General features: G+C 48.6%; 1 protein-coding gene, 1 long non-coding RNA gene and 1 pseudogene across 8 annotated transcripts in view; 2 read left to right on the top strand and 1 right to left on the bottom strand.

The window, feature by feature from the left end:
* CRCP (CGRP receptor component) overlaps positions 1-12145 on the bottom strand; it is a 48716-nt gene extending 36571 nt beyond the window's left edge. For 4 of the 6 annotated variants that reach the window (XM_082714455.1, XM_082714453.1, XM_082714450.1 and 1 more), the window contains exon 1: positions 11206-12145. In XM_082714455.1, the coding sequence (XP_082570581.1) occupies positions 11206-11213 (8 nt within the window). In that variant the 5' untranslated portion in view covers positions 11214-12145. Of the gene's footprint in view, positions 1-80; positions 195-11205 lie in introns of all 6 variants that reach the window. The other 2 variants (XM_082714454.1, XM_082714451.1) reach the window with 1 other exon arrangement.
* Positions 1122-2841, top strand: LOC309854833 (calponin-3 pseudogene; annotated as a pseudogene). The gene has a single exon. The product of its transcript is annotated as a calponin-3 pseudogene (transcript).
* Positions 12146-12498: 353 nt separating the features above from the next.
* Positions 12499-13896, top strand: LOC309854862. Its single transcript, XR_014306455.1, has 2 exons — positions 12499-12626; positions 12674-13896. It is a non-coding gene; the product is annotated as an uncharacterized lncRNA (long non-coding RNA).
* Positions 13897-14398: the final 502 nt, after the last annotated feature.

A 14398-nucleotide genomic window follows, 5' to 3' on the forward strand; every position in this document is an offset into this window, starting at 1 on the left:
CTCAGTTACTGACAAGATACCTTGGGCAGGCAATGTACCCTACCCTCTGAATCACGGAAAATGGGATCATTAACACTAACATCACTTCTGGGAATTTCAGCAGTGTCAAGAATCCTGCCAGAGATTCACAAAGGTGTTCATCTTCTCATCAATCCAACAGGTAAAGGTCACGTGTCAAGCAGTAGTCATTGTGCCTGCAATCAAGGCACAATGTCATCTTTCATGTATGAGTGAGCACAGCAATGTGACTTGTATTAAAGTATTATCAAGCCATTCTACAATACCACATCAGAAGTATTTACTGTTTTTAATAGTCTAGAGGCTGTACAGTGTGATAATTATGAGCAGTTTTGAGAGCTTGTCTGGAGGTTCTAGCAGGGGAGCGCAGCTACTCGTATACCCTTGACCGAAGAACGGTCCTATCCTCTATCGGGGAAGGTCCTCCTCTTCGACCGAACACGCACCTTCAGGAGGGACACACGTGGAGCGGTGAGGGAGGAAGGGGACACCGGCCTAGCCAGCCAGATCAGCCGAATCAACCCTGGCGATCAATGGGGTGAGAGATGTCGCAGCCAGATCGCCCTCACATCCTATGAGCAGTTTTGAAATCAGACAAATCTGGGTTCATATTCTAGCTCTGCCACTTAAAAGGTCTGGGAGTTTTAGCGAGTTTATTAACCTCCCCAAGCTTCTCATTTAAAACAAAAACTGGAGGAAGGGGCGCCTGGGTGGCTCAGTGGGTTAAGCCTCTGCCTTCAGCTCAGGTCATGATCTCAGGGTCCTGGGATCGAGTCCGGCATCGGGTTCTCTGCTAGGCAGGGAGCCTGCTTCCTCCTCTCTCTCTCTCTGCCTACTTATGATCTCTGTCAAATAAATAAAATCTTAAAAAAAAAAACAAACACAACAAAAAACAAAAACTGGGGAGCAGAGTGGGAGACTGAGTTGCAGGAGCATCGCACGTACCCTGCTGCCGCCATCCGGAAGTCTCCTGCCCGGCCCAGGGGAGCGAATTCCAAGCATCTCCTGCTACGGCTGCTCCTTGGAGCCAGGAGCAGGTAAGCGGAGTATGTGAAACCCTCTGGCCCTAGACCTGAGGCCCTCTTCCCATTTCCTGAACCACCATGACCCACTTCACCAAGGGTCCTTCTTGATATGCTCTCTGTCAAGGTCAAGAGCAAGATCCCTTTCCAAGCACATCCTCAGGCAGATCTCTGAAACTGGACAGAAGAGCTGACGGGCATGAGCACTGGCAGCAACTTTCAGCATGGCTCAAAAGATGGCACCATCCTTGGCGAGCTCATAAACAAGTTGCCAGGCTCAGTGAAGAAGATTAATGAGTCCTTGTTAAACTGGCCCCAGTTGGAGAATATCGGGAACTTTATTAAACCTACTCAGGCTTATGGCATGAAGCCACACGACATATTTGAAGCAAATGATCTTTTCAGGAATGGAAACATGACCCAGGTTCAGACTATGCTGGTGGCTCTGGCAGGCCTGGCTAAAACAAAAGGATTCCATACAACCAATGACGCTGGAGTTAAGTCTGATGAAAGCAAGAAAGACATTTTGATGAAGGAAAGTTAAAAGCTGGCCAAAGTGTAGCTGGTTTGCAGACGGGAGCCAACAAATGTGCCAGCCAGGCAGATATGACAGCCTATGGCACCAAGAGGCATCTTTATGATTCCAAAATGCAAATGACAGACCTTTTGACCAAACCACAATTAGTCTGCAGATGGGCACCAACAAAGGAGCCAGCCACATGGGGATGTTAGCAGCAGGTACCAGAAGAAACATCTATGATCAGAAGCTAACATTACAACCAGTGGACAACTCGACAATTTCTCTATAGACAGGAACCAACAAAGTTGCTTCCCAGAAAGGAATTAATATGGGCGGCAAGTACATGATGGCAAACACTGTGCTACTCCCACAGAACCTGTCATTCGCAATGGAAGCCAAGAAACAGGAACAAAAGGATCTGAAATTAGTGATAGGGATTATCAGGCAGAACACCCAGATGAATGTCACGGAGAGTACCAAGATGACCACCCCAGAGATTCCCAATATGGCAACCAGGGCATCGATTATTAGACTGGCACAGAGGAGCTCAGCTTTTAGTCCACTGTTTTTATTCCGTGAGAACCAAGCTAACCTTGAGTAGTTTTTATCTTGTCTCCCTAAAACACTATCGTGCTTATTGTACCTAAAAGAAGTATTGCCTGACATTCCCCCTTCCTTTTTCTGCGTCTTCCCTAAATAGCTGCCTTTTCGTGCTGTAACAGTTCAATCTTAGAGCAGAAGCAGTAACTCCCACAGGAAGTAAAAGGAATACTGTGTACAGGGAGTACTCCCCGTACAGCCAAGTCTCTTATTAAAGACCTATACTTACTTTTTAAGATTTTGAGAGAGAGACAGAGACAAAGCACAAGCAGAGGCAGCAGAAGGCAATGGGAGAAGCAGACTCCCCACTGAGCAGGGAGCCCGACTGACCCGAGTTGAAGGCAGAGGCTTAACTGACTGAGCCACCCAGTCTTACAATCTATTAATAAACTGGGATTTTGAAACAACAGGAGACTTCTTTTTTTTTTTTTTTTACAGTTTAGTATCTCTTTTCTACCTGGAGATAGAAATTGCTAAATCATTGCTAAATGAGATCTTTGCCAACTAAATTCATGCAGCATTTTAGAAATTTACGAATCAATGTCTTAGTTTGCTAATTTTTTTTTTAAGATTTTATTTATTTATTTGACAGAGATCACAAGCAGGCAGAGAATCAGGCAGAGAGAGAGGAAGGGAAGCAGGCTCCCCGCTGAGCAAAGAGCCCTCCCAGGACCCTGGGATCGTGACCTGACTGAAGGCAGAGGCTTTAACCCACTGAGCCACCCAGGCGCCCCTTAGATTGCTAATTTTTAAATAAAGTCCTGATCAGGGTATATTTGTGACTACATGTGTGCTCATTCTCTTACCTAAACTGAAAGATCTTTTCAGGGAGGTGTTTCTAAAGGCGCGTGTAAAGATTGGTCTGCGGACACTCAGGTCTGGTGGTACATCCGCGCCAGTGTATCCACGTAGAGTTGCTCTGTGCTCTTCCACTGTTTATTTATTTATTTTTTTAATATTTATTTATTTGACAGAAAGAGATCACAAGTAGGCAGAGAGGCAGGCGGTGGGGGTGGGGGCGGGGGAAGCAGGCACCCCGCTGAGCAGAGAGCCTGATGCCCAGGACCCTGAGATCATGACCTGAGCTGAAGGCAGAGGCTCAACCCACTGAGCCACCCAGGCACCCCTCTTCCACTGTTTATTGCTACATTTCTTTTTTTTCTTTTTAAATATTTATTTGACAGAGATCATAAATAGGCAGAGAGGCAGACAGAGAGAGAGGAGGAAGCAGGCTCCCCGCCGAGCAGAGAGCCCGATGCGGGGCTCGATCCCAGGACGCTGGGATCATGACCTGAGCCGAAGGCAGAGGCTTAACCCACTGAGCTACCCAGGCACCCCTATTGCTACATTTCTTGATGTAAACTTATCTCACTGTATTTTTTATAAGTATTTTGGGAACATTAAAAAAAAATGGGGATAAAGTAGCACCTCTAAGTGTAGCCTGGATTCCAAGCCAGCTCCACTGATCAGAGCTCTGTAAATTCAGGCAAATTACCCAACCTCTCTGTACTTAGATTTCCTCATCCACGAAATGATAATTTGAGTACTAACCATGTACAATTATTTACAGGATTAAACTGAAAAATGTAAAGCACTGGAACACAGCAAATACTCAAAAATACCACCTACTGTCACTACCTGTGCTATTACCATAATGTCTTCCTAGCTCATTAAGCTGTTATGAAGATGAAATGAGACGACAAATTTTAAAACTGTAGCATTGTTCTTGGTACTTATTAAGACCTTCCTTAACGGAAGCCATTGTTTTTTTAAAGATCTCACCTCACTGAATCCTCATTAAAAAACCCTGTGATGTAGGGGCTATTATTTTTCCTTCTTTGCAGATGATGAAACTGAAGCTCAGAGATTTAAAAATTTGCCTCAGGTCATGCAGTAAGAAGCCTAACTGAAGCGGAAGGTAACTACGGAACTGTGAAAAATGAGACTGGATTAGACAAATGGAATCCAATAATGCAGAATCCTAAAAATTCAGGAAGCACTCTGGACCTGACATACCGTATAATAAAGACGGCTGTTTGTTCCTAAACCAGGAGCGGGGCTGTATGATGAAAATGCTGACACAAAATTTCAAAAACATGGGCCAAACAGATGAGTGATTTCCCTAAGCAATCAATAAAGCAAAACAAGCAGGTGGTGAACACAAGAATCTGACCTAGGCCTTTGGTCAGGAGCACAGGGACGTCAGCACTCTAATCTAACCAACACGTGAAGCTTACCAAACACTCCAGACATTTAACAAACAGCTGGGATTTCACAAAAGTGCTGCTTTGCCCAATGACCACAACTGCACTGATGTCACAAAGAATATCACATTTAAAAGGAATCTAAACAGGAAGAACCATGCATAATTAGTGTCTATGATATGGTTCATTTAAAACTGAAAAGGACAAATCAAACCACATGTCATCTCTGCCTACTTAATCAGGAAGTCAGTCCATAAGGCTTCTTCCTATCTTTGCTTGAAATAGAGTTAAAACTCCCTGTGTGCCCTAAAATACACTATAACTAAGAAATCCCTTGCTGGAACAAACTGGAAAAATAACACAAATGTTATTTTTCCTCAAGGCTAAGGGACCCATCCCAGGTGCCATTGCTACAACTTCATTTCCAACTCAGAGCCTCTCTTCCATGCAGAATATTCTATGCCTTAGGAAAACCTGCCCTTGGCTATTCCAAGTTATGGCCCCAATACCCAAGCCAATACTGTTAATGCAAGAATCCAAAGAACACCTAGAACCAGGATAAAAAGGAGAGTCACTCTCTTGCACGTGTGTCTTTTTTTTTTTTTTTTAAGATTTTATTTATTTGACACAGAGAGAGAGAGATCACAAGTAGGCGGAGAGGCAGGCAGAGAGACAGAGGGGGAAGCAGGCTCCCCGCGGAGCAGAGAGCCCCATGTGGGGCTCAATCCCAGGACCCTGAGATCATGACCTGAGCCAAAGGCAGAGGCTTCAACCCACTGAGCCATCCAGGCGCCCCACTTGCACATGTGTCTTAATGAATCTGTGTTTGGGGGCCAGGAGAACAATGGATAAACAAGTACCCCATCTTGGAGATTCTGGCTGGCAGAAGCTGATTTATTCATTTGTTCTTTTATTAGGAAGATAAATAAAAATTTTTTTCTCAGTAAATACTAATGGAATAAATGCCAATATACGCTAGGCTTTCCTTTATTTAATAAAATGCCTAGCGGGCATAAGATCTACCTTTGATGAAATGAACTATGGTCATTTCAGTTCCTAAATGAACTGTGCATATCAAGAAAAGTTTTTAAGACAGCGTTTTATCCTACTATAACCACCACTAAGTGGCAGGTTGTTGGGAACAGGAAATGGTAAGACCGGACAGATACCAACTTAATCAAGTTATCTCACTGAACAGCAGTGATGATGATGTGACGCACTGAGAAAGACATATCCCTTATAGCAATCCTGTTAAAGAACATCTAATTTGAATCTAGCCTTAAGGACATAACCAGACAAACCCAAGAAGAGGAACATAGTTCAAAACAACACGTATAGATTCTTCAGATATCAGTGTCATTTGTAACAATGTCAATGTCACAAAAACAGGCAAGGAAACTGTTTTTAGAATAAAGGAGATTAAAAAACTATGACAACCAAAACTTGGATGACAACTAAAAATATGATTCTTAAAGCCTGATTGAAAACTACAAAAAAAAAAAGATTCTTGACTGGATTCTGAATCGGTGGTTAAAAAAAAAATCTAGCTGGGGCACCAAGGTGGCTCAGTTAAGGGGCTACCTTTGGCTCAGGTCATGATCCCAGGGTCCTGGGATCAAGCCCTGCGTGGGGCTCCCTCCTAGGTGGGGAGTCTGCTTCTCCCTCTCCTTCTGTCCTTCCCTGTTTGTGCTCTATGAATAAATAAAGATCTTTTTAAAAAATTAGCTAAAATGACACTGGACAATGGGAGAGATTTTGTATTTTAATATATTTTAATTGGTACAACAATGCTAATTCCCTAGGTGTGACAATAGTCCTGCAGTTAAGTACATTTTTAAGACTGGGTAAAAAGACATGGCATCTACAACTCTGAAATGATTCGGGAGAGACAGAGAGAGAGTGTGTGTGGAGAGAGAGAGAAAGAATGTAGACATGCGGAGAAACAATGTGGACGTAAGAGAGGTAAGGCAAATGAATCAAAACGGTAACAAATAGTGACTCTAAATACAGGATAGGAAGGTCCCTGTGGTGCTCTTTTTGCAACTGTTCTATGGGTTTGGAATTTTTCAAGCTAGAAAGTTAAGAAAAATGGGAATGTAAAACTAAAGTGTCGGGAGCCGGTACAGGAGGCTACTCTAAGAGCTGGAAGGGACTGAATATGATCGGCTGGTCATTTAGGTCCACTCACGCGGGAGGTGCATGAGCATGCGGTGACTGGCTGGGCGGGCTAAGCTGCGGGTGTATAGATGCTTGAATGGACTTGTAGAGGGCGGGCCGGCTGGGAGCCAGGCCTCGCCGCGCTGGCCCGAGGGGGCCGCAGCCCGGACCACGGCGGCGGGAGCTGCGCGCTGTGCTGCGCCAGAGGGGGAAGAAGATAAAAAGAAGCCATTAAAGAAGTTTGCCTCCACGCGTGTCTCCGTGTCGTTCTTGCTGGCGAGAGCGACACTAAAGAATTCCATAAGGTTAAAAAAGACATTAATATAACCTATAATTGAAGACATAAAATGCATTTTCCTCCAGTGTTTTTTCAGGGTGACTAGAATCCGCCAATTTTGTATTTACAAGCTGTTGTTCCGACTGAGCAGAAACTGTCTGCTCTGTACACAGCTTGCACTTTTGTGTAATACATTCACAAGCATTCAGACTTCTAGAAACTGCCCACCTACACAAAACTTCGTATTTTCCTAGAGAACTTAGACTAGTACTGATTTTAATTACAGGTGTTTAAAGCAAATATTCCAAATGAATTTTAAAGATTGTTTGAATCTACATTTACAGGCAGGCAGTCATTTAATTTCCTTAAGTAATAAATTAGCTGACTGAAGTTGACCTGCTATTTTACTTTTTATTTTTTTTAAAGATTTTATTTATTTATTTGACAGAGAGAGATCACAAGAAGGCAGAGAGGCAGGCAGAGAGAGAGAGGGAAGCAGGCTCCCTGCTGAGCATTGAGCCCGATACGGGACTCGATCCCAGGACCCTGAGATCATGACCCGAAGGCAGCGGCTTCACCCACTGAGCCACCCAGGCACCCCTGACCTGCTATTTTAAATGCAACCTGTAAATTTTGCTTAAATTGCAGAGTCAATTTAATGGACATAAACAACTACTTTGGAAAACTGAATTCTGAATCAACAGAACGAAATGATCTCCTGGCAGATTTTCTTCAGAAACACACATACACATGCAAACAGCACCTTTAACTGCCACACAGTTAACTTACGCACATAAAGACGAAGAGAACTGCTCAAATTCCCCTATGTTCAACCTACATTATTGATTCAAGTCATGTTCTGAAAAACTAAACTCAAGTACAAGAAACTGGGCAGATTTCAAAGTCAACAAAAGTAATCTGTGACGTCCTCCGGAGAGCTAACAAACGAGTACCCTCTTCCCAGTCTTACTACCGAACTGTGACAGGACCCATGAGCTAACTTCTCTACCTCTCAGTGTTTCCAGCTATAAAATGAAGGAAATTCTTACAATGATTTAAAAAAGATGATACAGAAGACAATCTGTTTTCCCTAACTTTGTACATTAAGTTCAACAATAAAAAAGTGAACACAGGGATGTCTGGGTGGGTCAGTTAGTTAAGCATCTGCTGTCAGCTCAGGTTATGATCCCAGGGTCCTGGGATCAAGTCCCGCATCAGGCTCCCTGCCCAGCGGGAAGCCTGCTTCTCTCTCTCCCTCTGCCTGCTGCTGCCCCTGCTTCTGTTCTCTCCCTCTCTCTGTCAAATAAATAAATTAATTTATTTATTTAAAAATACATAAAAGAATTTTTAGAAAGAGTGTATACAAAGCTTTCCAGGTATATCAATAACCCAAGCATTAGACAAAGTTAGCCAAATAGAAAATACCTTATATGTACACAAATACTTAACTTCCCTACAAATATTCTGTATCCTTTCGCATGAGGAAAATGTTTCCAAATGACCACCAAAAAGTTTTTATTTTTTAAATTCTACCAATCAAATAAAGCAAAAATATTCCTCACCTTTAAAAAATTTCTAGCATATGTCTACATGTATTATTTGCTCAATAGATATTTATTCAGTGATTGAAGGAAAAAAATGTAATAAAAACTCAGAGAAGTTTTCCTTTTATTCCTCCTTCTTCCAGGATCTAGGAATGCCTGAAAAAGGCACAATATGTTTGTTCTCCCAGAGAAACAGAGTTCTGCCGAAGACCCTAAGGACTATACTGCTAGGGACCACATATCGTGTTGGAGGCCAGTAAGGAACTAAGTTCGGCCTCCAGACTTTTCCATTCCAGGGGTCCTTCTACTCGCAAATCACATCCCTACAGAAACCTCACTTTCCCATAAATTGCTAGCTGCAAAATTCCTGATTGGTTTCAGTAAGTTTCTGACTCCTTGGGAAAAACAAACTGCTATTGGAGAAAATCTCTTGATTCAAACCATTTCACTTAAGAAAATCAGAGACTCTAAGGAAACTAGCTAATTCAATTATACTTTTAATTAATTTGTTAAATTAATGTTATATTACTTCATTCAACAACTACCTGCTGAAAATCTAATGTGTGCCAAATGTAGCTGCTAAGCCCCGGCCTTCATGGGGCTTTCTCATGAGGGAGACAAGACACTAAACAAGTAAACATGCATCTACTATTACAACTTATAATTATTCGAAGGAAAAGTAAATCATTGTGTTATAATAAGAGACAAGAGAAGGACTTATTTTGGATTGTTGGAAAAGGAAAAGCAATATTCAACCTGAGCTATCAAAAAGATAAACAAAACCCAAAAATAAATAAACAAAAAAGCCAAATAAGTAAATAAATAAACAAAAAGATAAATAGGGAGCAGGACTGAGAAAAAGTATACCAGGCAGAAGGTCCCCTGGACCTTGGAAGGTTACAGAAACCACCTGCCAGTGTAAAATGTGTGTGTATGGAGTAGCAGCTGGAGAGTAAGTGAGGTTATACAAGGTCATACAGGTGCTAGCAAGGAATGTGGATGTTTCTTAGTACAACATAAAGTCAATGAAGAGTTTTACAGAGGGAGATGAGTTTTATGCAATTAATATATTTTTAAAGACTTATTTATTTATTTACTTCTCAGAGAGAGAGAGAGAGGCAGGGACAGAGGGAGTGCACACACGAGCAGCTGGAACGGCAGGCAGAGGGAGAAAGAGGCTCTTCGCTGAGCAGAGAGCCCGATGCGGGACTCAATCCCAGGACCCTGGGATCATGACCTGAGGCAAAGGCAGACACTTAACTGACTGAGTCACCCCAGCGTCACAGATCCAATTAATATTTTAGGATCACTCTGGCTGCTGATTGGAAAACAGAATGGAGGGGGCACAAGAGTGGAAGCCAAAGGCTACTGGCTAACCTGGACCAGAGAGGACAGACTACAGACTGAGCAACGGAGATGGTGAAAAGGAACTGCACATAAAATATACTCAAGGTGACGATGACTGGACTGGCTGATGGACTGGACTGGGGGTGAGGAAGGGGTCCAGATTTCTGGACTAAGCCACTGGACCGACGATGAGAGAAAAGGGCTAGAAACACGCTTTCGGGAGTTATCAGCGTATAGATGAGAGCATGGAGGAAAAGGGTCCCGCTCTGAGCCCTAGGACACCTCCACATTCAGAAGCCAAGCAAGGGAGGAAGGGCGAACCAGGCAAGGACACGGAGAAGTAACCCTTGACTAGGGGGAATGCAAACAGCATGTCACAAAGCAGGAGCTTCTGGCGGACTTCTGCTAAGTGTGGCCGACACCCAGATTTCTGCATCCCCTGCTGCTAAGAGAGCAAGAAGGCTGAGGGCGGAAAATCAGCCTTGGAATTGGACAAGACGGAGGGCTCCGTTCTGCGGACGTAGGATGACAGCGCAGCCGAACGACTGAGAATGAGGGATCAAGGACACCTCCAGGCAGTTCTGCTGTAAAGGGAGGCAAAAGTGGGGCCGTAAGTGGACCTGAACGTGCGGACCGGGATACACTGAAGTGGGACTGCGGAAGGAGAGAAAAACGGCTAATAGCTTGGGCCGGCGTGATCTGAATGTTTCCCAAGAAGCAAACTACGCCGCAACGGGACGGCAGGGGCCTCCTCCGCGGGCCAGCGCTCCTCTGCGACCAGACAGCACCAGAGCGCGCCCCGAAGGAAGGTTCGGCTTCGCGGCGCTTTCACTTCGTCGCACGCACGCACGGCGCTTCCCCGAAGTCGGCGAAGCTGCCCTGCAGAGACCGTGCGGCAGGCGAAAGAACCGAGGGCAACGGCAAACCACCCCCGCCGCAGGGAGCGCGGGTGCACGCGGGCCGCGGGGACACCCGCCGGCGGGGCGGCTGCGGGCACGTCCACCCGCCGGGCCACGGGCAGGCAGCGCACGCGCCTTCTGCTCCCGCGCCCTCGCTCCGGGCTCGAGCACCTCCTCCTCCCCGGAACCTGCCCAGCCCCCTCGGGGAGCAGCTCCTCGGAGTCCGGGCTCCGCGCGGCCAGCCAAGCCCTAGCGCGGCACCGGCCGTCTCTTCGGCAGGGGCGGCCAGGCGGACGCGGGGCTGTCCGGCTGGGACCCGGGCCGAGCTCGCCGCGGTGACCCACAGCCCCAGGCAATGAATGAGGGCGCGAGCAGGCCCAGGAAAGGCCGCAGGTCAAGTGGCGCCGGGCCCCGCGCGCCTGGCACTGGGTGGGCGCAGGGACGAAGGCTCCGGGGGCGGAGCGGGGACCCCTTTCCTCCCCGTGTCCCGCCCCAACCTCTTCCCCGAGCCCCGTACACCGCGCCGCCGCACGCCCGCGTCCCTCGGCTGCCCTCGGCCCAGCAGGCCCCGCGGCGGGCGTCTGCGCACGGCCGGGAGCGCGCCCCCGACGACTTACACTTCCATGCCGACCCCGCGCCGTCGCTTGCGGACGCACAGCCTCCTGCCGAGCCGCCTCCGCCGCCGGGTCTGCGCGCCGCGGGGCACGCCGGGACCGCCGCGCGGCACGCCGGGATCGCCGCGCGGCACGCCGGGACCGCCGCGCGGCACGCCGGGATCCTGGCGGACCCGGCGGGTACTTCCGCGTGGTTAGCGGCTGGGCGCGGCGCCCCGGCTGGGTTTAGGGCGATTGAACGCAGGCCAGCGGCGCCCGTGCTGGCGCGCTCGGCGTGGCGTCCGATACTAACCAGCTGGTTTCCAGAGGGACGGTCGGGTTACCGGCCTCCGCGGCGTGAGGGTCGCACGGTCGGGGGGTGCTGACGGCGGGGGCGAGGCGGCCCGTCCCCCGACTTCGGTGTCGCGCGCGCGCCGGGCCCCGTTTCTGAGACCCGGGGACGTGGTCGCGCGCGCTCCGCGTCGTACGCGCGTCATCCTCGGAGGAGCGTCCCGAGACGGGGGAGACGCGAGGCCGTCCCCGTCCCCGGGAGCTCGGCGGCGCGCGGACGCGACCTTCCCGCGCCCCCGGGGTTCGCCGGAGGGCGGACCGGACGCGTGGGGCCGGGCGTGCGGCGTGCGTTTGCGGGGAGGACCCTGCGGCCGCGGGGGGCACAGCGGCCCCCCTCCCGCACGCGGCAGCCCGGAGCCCGCTGTGAGGTGGCGGCCGAGGACGGCGGGCGCGTCCCCTCCGCAGGTGCGCGGCGCGTCTGAACGTCCTTCCCTCACGACCTCGCCTGTCGGTCTGCAGGGACGCGACGGGCGGGGCAGGGGAGAAGCGGGCAGCAGACGCCCAGACGTCGGCGGTACCGGGGTCGGGACAAGTCAGTGTCTCGTTCTTCGCTCGCGGCCGTGTCGGTCACGTTTGCTGAGTCCGTGCCCCGCTGGGCGCCGGCTGAGGGTCCACCTGCGGCTCGTCCTCGGAGTGATGACCGTGGGGCGCCACCTGACCGCTCCTGACCGCGGCTCCCCGGACGTAAACCGCGAGTCCGCCCGGCAGCCGTCGTGACGAGCCGGCGCGCGGTGATGCTCCGCACACGTTACCGACCGGGGCGGCGCCGCCAGGTCCCCCGGGCGGATCCTGCTGTTCCTCCGACCGTTCTGCTGAGGGAACCGGGCCGGACGTGCGGTGGTTACTGTTGACCCGCGGCCGGTCATCCGGGGACTTGCCCGGGAGGGGTGAACCCAGGAGGGGTTCACACTCGGGCAGCTTGAGCAAGCGGAGGGATGTATTACACCGTTAACCGTGACCGATGACGGGTCTGTAAAACGTGTCGTAGGAATGGGACACCGACAGAACGTGGATGACCCTCAGATACATGCCGCGTGGAAGAGCCAGACACGGAGGACCACGTCCCATGGGACTCCGTTCTCTCGACCCGGAAGGCCACGTCCCATGGGACTCCATTCTATGAAGCACCCCGACACGGAAGGCCACATCCCATGTGACTCCGTTCTGTGAAACATCCCCACACGGAAGGTCACATTTCCATATGATTCCATTCCGTGAAGCACCCCGACACGGAAGGCCACATCCCATGTGACTCCATTCTGTGAAACATCCTGACACGGAAGGCCACATTCCATGTGATTCCATTCCATGAAGCATCCTGACACAAAAGACCACATCCTATATGATTCCATTCTATGAAACATCCAGGACAGGCAAGTCTACACAGACGGGTGAATTAGTGGTTGCTTAGGGGTGGGAGAGGGACAGGGAGGGCAGCTGATGGACACAGAATTTATTTGGGGGCATATGAAAATGTTCTAAAATTAGATTGTAATGGTTGCCCATCCCTGGAAAATACCAAAAAATGCTGAATTATATAAAACAGTACGGTCTCTGAATTATGTATCAATGAAACTTAATTTTTTTTAAACTGTTGTTTGTGGGGATTAGATTGGAAGAGAAATGACATAAATTTTTAGCATTTAACTTTGCACATTCAGAATTTTAAAAAAGCTTTTCAATGCACATGTTATTTTTAATTACAAAAAATATTTTAAAGACAACAAATTTGGGGATGCCTGCGTAGCTCAGTGGGTTAAACATCTGCCTTTTGCTCAGGTCTTGATCCCAGGGCCCTGGGATTGAGTTCCGCACTGGGCTCCTTGCTCAGTGGGGAGCCTGCTTCTACCTCTGCCTGCTGGCCCGCTCTCTCCCACACACAAATAAATAAAGTCTTAAAAAGAAAGAAAAAAGAAACTAAATTGGGGCATCTGGGTGACTCAGTTGACTGAACATTGACTCTTGCTTTTGGCTCAGGTCATGATCTCAGGGTCATGAGCTCAAGCCCTGCATCTGGTTCTGTGCTCAGCATGGAGTCTGCTTGAGATTCTTCCTGCCTCAAGCATGCATGTGTGTGTGCTCTCTAGCTCTCTCTCTAAAATTAACAAAGTCCTTTTTTAAAAACCCAAACAACTGGGCGCCTGGGTGGTTTAGTTGGCTACGTGACTGCCTTCAGCTCAGGTCATGATCCTGGAGTGCTGGAATCAAGTCCCACATAGGGCTTCCCGCTCTGCAGGGAGTCTGCTTCTCCCTCTGACCTCTCTCATCTCATGCTGGCCCGTGTGCGCACGTGCTCTCTCTCTCTCTCTCTCATCCTCTCTCTCAAATAAATAAAATCTTACAAAAAATAAAATAAAAACCCAAGCAACTAACTTATTTTTTAAAATCTGCAAATAAAATGCTACCCTGGACCCAGCTGGCCTAATTTGTGTAGAAGGTCTCTATCCCTCCTATGAGGACAGCAGGCCCCACAAAAAAAGCATTGTGTTAGTCACTCAGCAAACATGTAGTGATGGCCCATTTGGTGGTGATGGCACGCATGTGAGTAATAATGCACGTCCTACTTGGCGGCCTAGTTGGAGAACCAGCTCTGGACATCAACAGCTGCTGCACACGGTGTTTAGACGCAGTGAAGCAGAGATGAGAATGACTAATGAGGTGGAGAGGCGTCCCAAAGCCAGGGCTGTTCGAGCTGGTTGTGGGGAGGAGCGCCCAAGGCCAAGGTTTCTGGGATGGGCTTCCACAGAAGAGAACCTAGTGCCTGTCTGGGAGCCCATGAAAAAGTAGCTAAGCTCCAGGTTCTCCAAAGGCGGCTACCCTTGGACTGGGGGCCATATGCAGTCATCCTGCCCATCCCCTAAGGGTA

The sequence above is a fragment of the Mustela nivalis genome (genome assembly GCF_964662115.1).
Source record: "Mustela nivalis genome assembly, chromosome: 19".
NCBI lineage: Eukaryota > Metazoa > Chordata > Mammalia > Carnivora > Mustelidae > Mustela > Mustela nivalis.